This window comes from Typopeltis vanoorti, chromosome 5, assembly GCF_054136105.1.
Source record: "Typopeltis vanoorti isolate ZY-2024b chromosome 5, IOZ_Tvanoo_1.0, whole genome shotgun sequence".
Classification (NCBI taxonomy): domain Eukaryota; kingdom Metazoa; phylum Arthropoda; class Arachnida; order Uropygi; family Thelyphonidae; genus Typopeltis; species Typopeltis vanoorti.
Genome location: NC_143553.1, coordinates 11,249,026 through 11,261,210, shown reverse-complemented (window position 1 = coordinate 11,261,210; position 12,185 = coordinate 11,249,026). Strand labels below are relative to the sequence as shown.

Below are 12,185 nucleotides of genomic sequence, written 5' to 3'. Positions count from 1 at the left end.
AAATAACCCGATGGGAATTAACTTTATTTACTCCTTTAACACGTTCGCTGCTTCGGCATGGTCTGTTCCCGTACGCCGAGCAATTTCACTTCTTCAAGGTCAGTATGGTAATCTCGTTGCCAGCTGTAAGCGTCATACGAGTATACTCGTAGTTGGCTTGTGCAGAGCATTAACATCTATGAGAATACACGGTTTGATGCTAGCTCCACAAGCCAAGCATTTTCACTTCTTCAAGGTCAGTACAATAACCTCGTTGCCGGCGGTAAGCGTCATACGAGTATATTCGTAGCTGGCTTGTGTAGCTGGTTTACCAACTACGAGTATACTCGTAGTTGGCAGCAAACGTGTTAACAAGAATATTTTAGAATGTCAAAAACAAGGGCAATGTTTTGCCATCGGAACTTTGTATAATTGCTCTATATGAGGGCATAAGAAAGTTGTTTACGATTTTTGTGTATGAGAAAGTTTCTTACAAGCTCTGTGCATAAACACCTCCAAAGTCAGTGCCTGAGAGATCTGAAAGGTTCAAACAAGTTTCCACTGCCCGGCAACACACGATTGAAAGAGTGCATGGAGGAGAACAAAGAGTGGGTCGAACTTAAAAGAAGATGAAAGAATCATGTCGGATTCTTCAGGGGTTACAACCCTTCATGCAAGGTCTCAAAGAATGAGTAATAAAGTGGGACTGAGCCGAGCATAAGAGCTTTCTGGTTGGCAGAGAGAGGGAACCCAGTAGGCAGTCAAGAGAGAGTCAGTTGGCAGTTACAGTCATTGGAGGCAGCAGTTTGAGCTATTGGAATCGGCAGATAGAGGAACCAGGCGTTACGGCAAGCTTAAACCGAGGAGGAAAGCTGATGCGAACACCTGAAGCAGTTTCGCTTGGAAGTTTTTCCTTTTAGTCGCGGGAGAACAACCTTTTGCCGGAGCTGTATGAGTACTGCAGGTCGCAGTCCACAGCACACTAATTCCCGACAAGATACTGCTGATGCCAGATGCTCCTGAAGAAGCTCAGGATCTAAGATGAAAAGAAATGCCATAAAGACTTTAGTGCAAGACTCTTAACTGGATGTGCGATACAGAGCGTCTGTAAGTTCCATCCTTTTGTATATTTCCTCTTATAATCTAGGAAATATGTTGTAGATGGACTGTTAAGAAATAGTTTAATAGTAATAAGAAGTGTCCATAAGAGAGTCAATTGGCATGTTAGAATTTGATATCAGATTTGTAACAATAATTTAACAGAGAGTTAGCTAACCTCTTCGTGAGTAAACTAGAAGTTTAATGAGTTGAATTTGTAAGCAGAGAGTAAATAAGTTTTTGAGTTAAAGAGATTATTTAGTGTTGAAGTAAAAGGGTTCTAATTTTATGCTAAATATTTTTATAGATGGGTAGAGAAAGCAATCTACCTGTCGTTTGATTCATATATATTTCATATTAATGTAAATAAATGTGTTTTAATTATTTGTTAAAAGAGTGCTGCCTGATCCTTTATTTTCCAATGCACTGTTTCTAAAAATAATCGGACTTGTTAGCAGGAAACAACTAAGGCATTAAAAGTGCAGTTTAATTACTTAAGAACCACGATTGTTTATGTAAACTTTGTTGAAGGAATTTACGCTAGTAAGAGAGAGAGATCTACTGGACATTTTATTGAGTCTTATGCTGAATATAAAAAAAAAACACTGGTGGCGCAGTCTAACGAATAAATTTTCCAGTGTTCATAGGCATACGACTAGTAAATACAGAAGGTGGATAAACATAGTACTCAATAGAATAAGTAAGAAAGGTTACGAGAGGAAAAGTGCGCACTGCTAATTAGAATAAAGATAGAAAAAAGACATTACAATAAAAGCAAAATAACACTATTCGTTACAGTTGAAAGTGAATGGGACATGATACACACCATACTTAACTTTATTGAAAAGTATCAAACAAATATAGTGTATTGATTTTCAGTAAAGTTAAGTACTTTTTCTATTATTAATAGAAATTATTAATTCTTAATTACCACATAGTAGGTTCTGTTAGAAGTGAGGTATAAAGATTTTGATTCATTTGGAAACTTTCTTACATACCTTTCTTTTCAATATGAAGTTCAATATTGAAAAGTTCCTGTTCAACACTAAATGGTGATCACTTTCTATTTCAAATCCTCTGTATACTCTAGTGTCCTGAGCCAGTAGGGAAACAGCTCTGTTGACAATAACACAGCCATTAAGACTTTTCTTATTCTTTGCATCTTCTCTCCATATGAATTTGAACAGCAATCAGATGTGAACTATAGACTCAGATACACAAACATTATTAAAGAAAAACTAAAAGATTTTGAAAACAAGAACCAAACCTTGGAGATACAGTGGCAAACCCTAAAGAAAACTTTGATTGTTTCTGCCAGAGAGGCATGTAGTGAAGTAATCTGCAAGATTAGGAAAATCAGAACTCCATGGTGGACTCGGGGAGTTAAAGAGACAGTCAAGGAAAAAAAGAAAACATATCGAAAGTTCCTGGAAAGTAAGGATGCTCTTAGGGAATACAGAGAAAAATGCAAAAAAGCAAAGCATTGTGTAAAATTAGCTAGACTAGTCATGGTATGACTTTTTAAGAACATTGAAAATAAATATCAGTAAGCTGGCAAAATATTCTGGAGTCTATTGAAAAAGCTCAGAAATGGAGGACAGAGTACTGTAAAAGAAATTGGAGATAATGAAGGGGACATGAAAACTGAGGATAAAGATATTTTTGATATATGGAGTAATTATTTTAGAGATTGCTAAATGAAATGAGCAGTGACATCATAGTGGTAGAAAACACTCAGCAGGAATATATATCTATACTTCAAGTAGAAAAAGCTGTCACAAATCTGAAAAGTGGAAAGGCAGCTGAAGTAGATGAAATTTCACCAGAAATGCTAAATTATAAGGTATAAAAGTTTTACAGTGGCTGAACTGCATTATTTAGAAGGCCTGCTCAGAGGGTCAAATTCCAGATGATTGCAGTAGAGCACTCATAGTAATATCTATTTAAAAAAAAAAAAGGAATAAAGCTGAATGTGAGAATTGCAGAGAAATTTCTCTACTGAGTGTTCCTTGTAAGATTTATGAGGGGGTACCCAAAAATAATTGGAATCTGAACTTGGTACGCATATTTTCTAGTTATGGATGATACCACTAGGCATTGTGAGCATGCATTCCATGCCAGTCTGGCAAGTGGTGCCATCCTGTGTGAACTGGTTTGTTTTGTTTTTGGTTTTGTTTTGTTTTATTAGTGCTTACAAGCACTAACCTTTGTTAACTAACAAGTAATAACCTTTGACTGTATGATGATATAAAGGAGTTGAGGTCTTTTCTTTCTTCTAATACTAGCAAGTTCTCTTGTACCCCTATACTAACTACTCTAGGCCTATGATGAACACCCCTTTACTTTCTCACCTCAATAAAGGTCGAAAGCCATCTGGATAGTGGCCCTTCCCTTAATGCATAGCATTATACATGTCTTGCATTATGGGATACTAAAGGCTAATGACCTCATATCAGTTGCCTTTAGTATCACATAATGCAAGACACACATCATTAGAAACATGCATAATGCAATGCATTAAGGGAAGGGCCACTACCCAGATGGCTTTCGACCTTTATTGAGGTGGGAAAATAAAGGGGTGCTCATCATAGGTCTAGAGTAGTTAGTATAGGGATACAAGAGAGCTTGATAGTATTAGTAGAAAGAAAAGATAGAATAGCAAGAGATAGAGAAAGGACCTCAACTCTTTTATATCATCATATAGTCAAAGGCTATTAGTTTTCCTTTTTCACCAGTCTCATGCAGATGAACAACCAAAAAACTAGTTGAACAATTTAAAAACTATTTAAGCAATACTACTTAAAAAATCCATAAAATATTGCAGACCAATCATATATGTGCAGACCTTCTCCAGTATTACCTTTGTTTACATCTTTCCCTGTTTGGAGTAAATGATTATAAAGGTTCAAAATCTGATACTGTTCCTGAATATTACGCATATCCTTACAGACATGTATAATGCTATGCATTATGGGAAGGGCCACTATCCAGAGTAGTTTTGACCTTTATGGATGTCTCATCAGTGAGAGCCAGACTTCTACATTACCTCAACTTTGGTATCTATTCTGGGTCTAGCTCCCACTAATGAGATTACAATAAAGGTATGAACTGGTCTAAGTAGTGGCCCTTCCCATAATGCATAGCATTATATATCTGTAACAACATGTGCATTGTATTATATTATGTAATACCAAGGCAATTGATGTGAAATCATCAGTCTCTGTATACAATTAGCCCAGTCGCAAAGTGACTTCATGCACTTTGTTTGCTTACACTTGGATAAAGGATGAAACCAAGATATAATTTCTTGGCATCTTTAATTTATATTAGTGTTTATATTAACACTTCAAATTTAAAATTTTTTATTTTGTATTTTCATTTTTATACTTTCATTCTTCTAGCTCTTTTCTTTCGTATGTGTTTCATAAGAAAGATAGTTTGAATTTGTACTTTACATTGTCATTTTATGTTCTTTATATTGTTGCTGCCAATATTCTTTGGTTTTCTCTCATGATATTGGTTATCATCATGAAATTCCTGCCATGTACCCTTGAGGCGTGTACAGGATATGATAGTATTTATCTAATATATTGAATGTTTTATTATGTTTTACCCTGTGAAAAGCCTTCTGAAAGTCTACGAAGCATATGTAAATGTTCCTATTTCTTTCGAGTGATCTTTCTGTTAGTATTTTTGGTTCCAGGATAGCATTAATTGTTTCCGTTCCTCTTCTGAAGCCTTTCTGTTGCTAACTCAATTCACCGCTTATGGCTCTTTCAATTTGTTTGTTAACGATGTTTAAAATAATTTTAGATGCATGGAATATTAGACATAATTTGTTCTTTATATTGTTGCTGCCAATATTATTTGGTTTTCTCTCATGATATTGGTCATCATCATCAAATTCCTGCCATGTACCCTTGAGGCATGTACAGGATATGATAGTACTACATGAAAAATTTACATCATTACTAACTTCCTATAGGGGGAACCATGATATTGGTTCCCCCCTCATTTCTTATGATGCAATTTCAGCTATTTTCTTCACATTTTGTTTATTGCCATTTTCTTTCTTTACTGATCTCAGCAATAGTTTTCTCTACAAATATATCACTGTTCAGTAGATTATGTTGTCTTGGCTATAAAATACTGAGTATTAGTTATTTGTTTTAGCTTTTTGAAGTAGCAGTGTATATGTCATAAAATTGTGGCAGTCAGAATTTCATATGCTGCTGCACACTAGTTTACTATGCTTGTCTTCTTCTCTCCTAATATTTTTTTGTTATAACTAACAGAGTTTCACCCATGTGATTATGGATTTTATTTATTCTTTTGTCAGAGTTCCAAAGATTAATAATATTGAGTTAAAATCTGAAATTTATTTTTTTATTGAAATAATACAATACTGAAATATGAAATTATATGGTGACAAGAAAATTTATTTAGCAGTCCCTAGTTAAAAATATTTCATTTTTACTATCAGTACTATAAACTGCATTGTGCAGGAGGAGGAGTTAAAGGACTGATTATTGTGCTCAGCAGCTTTTACAAGGAAATTGTAGACTCGATTATACAAGCATTATTGAAGAAAAAATTAAATTAAACAAGAACCGAACTTTGGTGTCTCAGTAGCAGACTCTGAAGACACCAAAGTTTGGTGTCTTCAGAGTATTCAGCTAGTAATTCATCGATTTAGCTAGGAAGGTATGTGGTGAAATTGTCTGCAAGGATACAAAAAAATAAGAACACCATGATGGACACAAGAAATTAAAGAAGCAGTCCTGGGAAAGAAGAAAGCATACCAAAAGTTCCTAGCAAATAAGTTTGCAGATGTCCTAAAAGAATACAGAAAAAGAGGGCTAAGCTGTGTGTGTAAAAGTAGTTATACAAAAGTCATGGGAAGACTTTGGCAAGAATATAGAAAATATCAGGAAAGTGGCAAAATGTTCTGGAGGCTATTAAAGAAGCTTAGAAATGGAGGAAAGAGTACTGTAAAAAGAATTAAAAATTATAAAAGTGACATGAAAACTGAAGATAAGAATATCCTAGATGTCTGGAATAATTACTTTGAAAAACTGCTAAATGAAACAAGCAGTGACAGAACTGTACTAGAAAAATTTTCAAGAGGAATGCAAAGAGGACTACATATCAATACTTGACAGAAAAAGCTGTCCAAAAGTGACTACATAGATCGATATATAAACATGAACATTTGTATAAAGAAAGTACTGAAGATTTACTTCATAGACCAAATCTTAATCGGAATGACTGTCTCACTACTCCAAAAGTTTGGGAAATTGTCATCATCAATTGCATTCAATACTATATCTGTATATTTTAATTTAATTAAATTAATTTTAATTGCAGCCCAGTAGTTTTAATCCATGAACGCATGACTAAATATATAGAGGGATTCCAATTTAAGCATGCGCATTACTGTTTTTTGAATTCAAATTCCTATTGGTGTTTGATAGTTGTACTGATAATGTCTTATGATACATAAGACATTATCAGTTTATATAATAATTTATGCATAATATATATGTTTTACATAATAAAAAGTTATTTACTGTGGCATACATGTTATTGAATGTGAGAATTACAGAGGAATTTCTCTACTAATGTAAGATTTATGTTCTCTCAACCTCTCTTCAAGTATGCAAGCATACTTGAAGAGAGGTTGAGAAAGATTGTGGAAGAGAAACTTGGAGAAGAACAAGCTGGCCTGGGTTCAGGCCAATTAGAGGTTGTTAAGATTAGACAGGGATCTGCATTTAAATTTTATAGATCTGGAAAAGGCATATGACATGGTGTCCAGAGAAAAGCTTTTCAAAACACTACAATTATATGGGGGTGAATGGAACATTATACAGAGAAATATACAGTCTATATTTAAGTTGTCAGTCCACAGTTAGAATTAAAGGAAATACAGGAAGATGGTTTGTAAAATCAGGGGTAAGACAAGGATGCACATTATCTCCACTTTCATTCATCATCTATATGGATCACATTATTATGAAATAAAGTGGCATTAGGCTTGATATTAGAATTGGTTGATGTCAAACTTAGCTTCTTGCTTTATGCAGATGATGTTGTACTCCTGAACACATCTAGTGCAAGTCAGCAATAAAAGGACCAATACTTTGAAAATAAGCAGGAGCATAAAAAACTTTAGTTGCATTCTGAATGGCCATCTATACAACAAGCAAAATTTCAGGTATTTAGGCACAGTTTTTAGTATAATGGCAGGTTAAAAATGGAAATAGAAATAGACAACAGAATAAGCTAGCATTGTGGATAGCCAGCTGAAAAAAATTATATGGAATAAGAGAGAAATTAGCTAAAACACAACTCAGTATACAATACAGTGCTTAAACCAGTTTTAAGTTATGGATCAGAGAGTTGAGTTAGAAATAAAGCACTTGATCAAAGACTAAAGACCATAGATATAAGGATTCTGAGAAAAAATTAGGGGAGTGAATCGATGGCAGTAATTGTGGAATTATATTAAAAAGGAAGATATTAGAATGGAACTTGACATTATTAGCATTCAAGAATGTGTCAGCAGAGCTAATCTAAGGTGGTGTAAAATTTTGCATATGGGGTGATTTATTGTACTCGTATTCTATCTTATGTATGGTCTAATTAATAACTCATTAACTTGTAATCTTGTTGGGCTGCGGCATTGTAAAACCTTATGCTATCTACTAAATCTGATCTATTCTCGTTAATCCTTAACCTTCCTTAATTTCTTTGTTTGCTAAGCCCTCCTGTCTTAAAGTTTTATTCTCTCCCTTTCTTTCTTACCCCTGCCCTTTGCTCCTACTGCTCACTAAGCTGTCTATTTTTTCAACTATCACTGGTTAAACGATTTCGGAACACTTATTCTCTCAGACTCTTCTGCCAGACATATATTTTTATTAATGACTTCGCCAGTCTGGAAGAAATAATATATATAGTCTAAAAATAATAAGATTATGAACAAAGGTAAGGTCCGAGCTAAAATCCTCTTAACTGTGCAGTAAGTCGTGGCTATTCTAAATCAACACATACACACAGGTACAAGTTTTATTTGAGATACTGCATTGGGAAATGATCAGACCCATTGTTGCTAAAACAAAACATTTTAACTAGATAGTTGAGAATACAAGACAGTGGGGAATAACTAAATTTCCCAATATATCTATCATCAAAACTACTAAATCATTGAAATATATACATCTTACATACACTCAACATTCACTCTTTAGTTAGCATTACAAGACACATACCTTACAGTAAGTATGGAATAATTATTCCTTCTTATATAACAACCATCAGGAATTCTCTTTGCACCATTATAACGTACACAGTTGCTATACAACACTTAACAAAACTTTACCACCGACCCTTCGTAAACACTTACATACAATTCTTACTTATACAAGTTACAAGGAGAATAATAACAATATTGCTTGTTTACTCACAGTTATTTCTGTAAATGCACAGTTCTCTTTCATGAACTAAACCTCTGTCGGGACATATTGAATCACAGGACCTGTTCTTATCTCGGACACTCAGTACTTTACTTCTCTTGTTCCATTGGTGGCTTATTTTGTTCTATTGGGAATCATTGAGAATGCAGCTGAACCTATTTAATAGTTTTGGTCTTTTTATTGTTGATTATCATCATGCCAAATTTGTTACTGCTGTTATTCAATTTAGTTAGAGAATCCTGGAGACTTGCACTAGATGTGTTTAGGAGTACAAGATCATCTACATAAAGCAAAGAGCTAAGGTTGACATCTCCAATTCTAATGTCAGGCTTGAATACACTTTCTTTCATAATGTGATCCATATAGATAAATAAAAGTGGAGATAATATGCATCCTTGTCTTAACTCTGATTTTACATCAAACCATATTCCTGTATTTCCTTCAATTTTAACTGCTGACTGACAACTTAAATATAGATTATATATTGCTCTGTTCAATGTTCCATTCACCCCATATAATTTCTTTTCAATGTGATGTCATTTTTTTCTGCTTAGTGCTAAGTAATGGTCACAATTTCAAATCCTCTGTGTACACACTTGCATTCTGAATCAGCATGATGATATCACTATCATCAATGACCTAGTGTTGTGTCGACTTTCTACTGTTATAACTATTCTTTTGTCTTTGTGTCAGATCTCCGTTATACTCTCAATCGGGTATCACGTGGTACCTCTGAGGGACAATGGAATTTCCTAGAGATCGAGGCAACACCAGAGCATCAGAGTGTCTGAGATTTACCTCTCGTAAAACGCCAAGAAAATTTATATTTCGCTGCGTCACTTAGCGCTATTAGATTAGTAATATTAACAATCAAGAGGTAATCTCAGGACAGTACTTATGATACCTAGCAACTTTGCAGACGTGGCCAAACTTTATTTTTCTCTAGTCTCCCGCATAGGCTCGTATTAATTTTATAAGAGGTGCATCAGATTCCAGAAATCACAGATAGTCTTAGTTAGATACAAAAGCAAGGTTTATTATATATCAAAAATATGTACATTCAATGCTGTTAGCTTAATTCCCATCTTAAGGGAGTTCCTGACAGTCAGGATAGAGTTAAAATATTACAATACTACAAATATACTTAAAACTGATTATGCTGTAATTTTCTGAAGTAAGAATCTTATTTATACTCTTAAATACTTCAATCATGCATGATTATCACAATCTTTCTAAATCTCAGTAGTTCTGTCAGACCACACAAGATAACATTTATATCTTTTACAATCCCTTTTATAAATTAGCAATTCCTCACTCTAGACATATTCGTAACTTCTTACAACATATTAATGAACTTTATCACAGCGATAGGCAGTAAGATTAAAGGCAACCCTCTCTAAACAAAAGCAACACAGTCTTATTCAATATCATTAATGTTCCCTTTTCTGCTTTATCTACGAGGCACAAATCTCTCACTCACATTCAGTGAAACACAAATTAAGTCTACTTATCTTCCCCTTGGTTCTGTATTGCATCAATGGTCTATAGGAATCTGGCCTTCTATGGACTGCCAGGCTTACTTCTTCCGCGGAGATACGACCACCGAGTCCCACTACTGCCTTAATCGGAATCCTCCAGTATGGAGGCACTGCCACCCTTCACCACCACGGGACGAACACTAGGAGATCCAGGAAAAAAAAAGCCTTTTTTCAGGGGTGCATGACCCTTATATTTCCCTCTTTTTTCTCGGCGTTTCACGTATTTCGCGATGTCCAGCTAACACTCACGTGGTCTTACGTCACACCGTCCGGCCTTCTCCGTTATTGTACGTTATTATAAAAAAAAATGCTCCTGCTAGCCAAGATTAGAGTTAGCTACATCAATCCTTAAGATGCATTAGAAACCATTAAAGTCTTTCATTCATTGTTTTCCAATAAAGTTTCAAGAATGTAAAAATTATTTATAATAATCCTATATTTTGTATAGAATATTTTGTATTTTATATTGCTGTTAAAGGAATTAATTATATTTAATTATTAATACTTCTATTCATATCATTTATATAGGTTGCATATCATTTATTGGGGTAGCAGCTTATTTTCTTACACGTCCATCAATTGAAATTCATTGGGAAGAAAAAGTTGTATTTGCTACATTCTTTGCTAGTGCTATTATATGTCTTGGGACATCATTTACCTTCCACACAGTGAACTGCCATTCAGAGGCAATTGGGAAGTTATTTAGCAAGTTAGTTATGACATGTTGTATTCTTATTTAATTTGATTATTGACCATTCCATTACTTGATCAACTTTAATTAAGAATGTTAATATAATTCTAGAGACATCAAGAATTGATTAAATTATATTAAATGCATGCACTAGTTTCATTAGTACTTAATTGTGACATGCTTATCTAACTGTTCACACATCTCATCACAGTGCAATGAAGATGGTCTAAACAACAAGGCCGTACTAGGCAGCATAGGAGTATGGCTTAAACAAATTGAAGCTTCATCTCTCTTCTTATTAATTTCATCAAGGGTTCAAATGCCATCTAGGATGCAAAGAATCTTTGAGACTTTTCCACTGAAGTTGAATTAGCTCGTCTTTTACAGAGATGGTAGGGTTTGCTTGTTTGTGTCCTTCTAGCTGATTTGCCTAAAAACAAGCAAACCAGCTAAAAGAACAATTGCAATTAACCAACATAATACACTAGCCTCCACAGCCTTTGTTACGGTAACCATCAGTGCAAACAATTTATCTCTATTCTTTTCCCATGTATCAGTGGCTCTTAAGAATAGCATGCTCAGCAAGTGCATACTTTTCATCTTATATTTTAAAAAAAAAATTTTAATAGCTGCCAGCCCATGGTCATGTAGGTTATGACAGCCATTGCCTAAACATGGTAGTGTTTTTCAGTAATGTATAAGTAGATGAGAAGTTATATTTGATTAGCAAATTAAGTTTTTCAGAAGTAGCAGGCATCTGAATGAGGCTTTTTAATGAGTATCTTTAATTATTTTAAAGATATTCATATTTTAAATATTTTTGTTATAATTTATTACTAGTAAAAGTGTTTAGCACTTGAGTGAAGTGAATTTTTTTTGGGGGGGGGGATTTTATTTTTGTCTTAAACCAGTGAATGGTGTGAATCCCATCCCCAAAAGTTGGTTGATGTATCATACATTTAGTACCATCGATGAGCTAAAAGTTAGATGAAAACACATGTTAAGACTACATGGTGATTCTGAAATGATATCTTCAGATACCACAATAAATGAAAATGGTTCTGTTTGGATTTGTGTATAGATAGTGTATTGGACAGTTTCTTTTACTATATGCTGTGTTTTCTCGGATGGAGGTGGAAGTGAAAATAAATGCTTTACTTTCCTAGAAAGCTTTATATCCATGTTCATGCTGAATGATACATAATGCATCATGCTCTCAGGAGGCTGTAAATATTCTGCTCCTGGTCAAGAGGTGATTCAGATGTAGACTTTTATGCTCTAATGTCTCTTTGTGAAATTCTCTTTTCAGTTATTGATTTGAAAGTAAAAGTTGAGTCTTTTACGGAATACATTTTGTTCTAGTCATTTGTCCTCTGTAATACTGTTCATATCATTGGTAATTAG

General features: G+C 34.2%; 1 protein-coding gene across 3 annotated transcripts in view; it reads left to right on the top strand.

Annotated features, from left to right (window-relative positions):
* Positions 1-12,185, top strand: part of LOC150106225 (adiponectin receptor protein-like) — a 255,050-nt gene that overhangs the window by 140,269 nt on the left and 102,596 nt on the right. For all 3 annotated transcript variants that reach the window (XM_090392251.1, XM_090392249.1, XM_090392250.1), the window contains exon 5: positions 10,619-10,799. In XM_090392251.1, the coding sequence (XP_090248377.1) occupies positions 10,619-10,799 (181 nt within the window). The remainder of the gene's footprint in view (positions 1-10,618; positions 10,800-12,185) is intronic.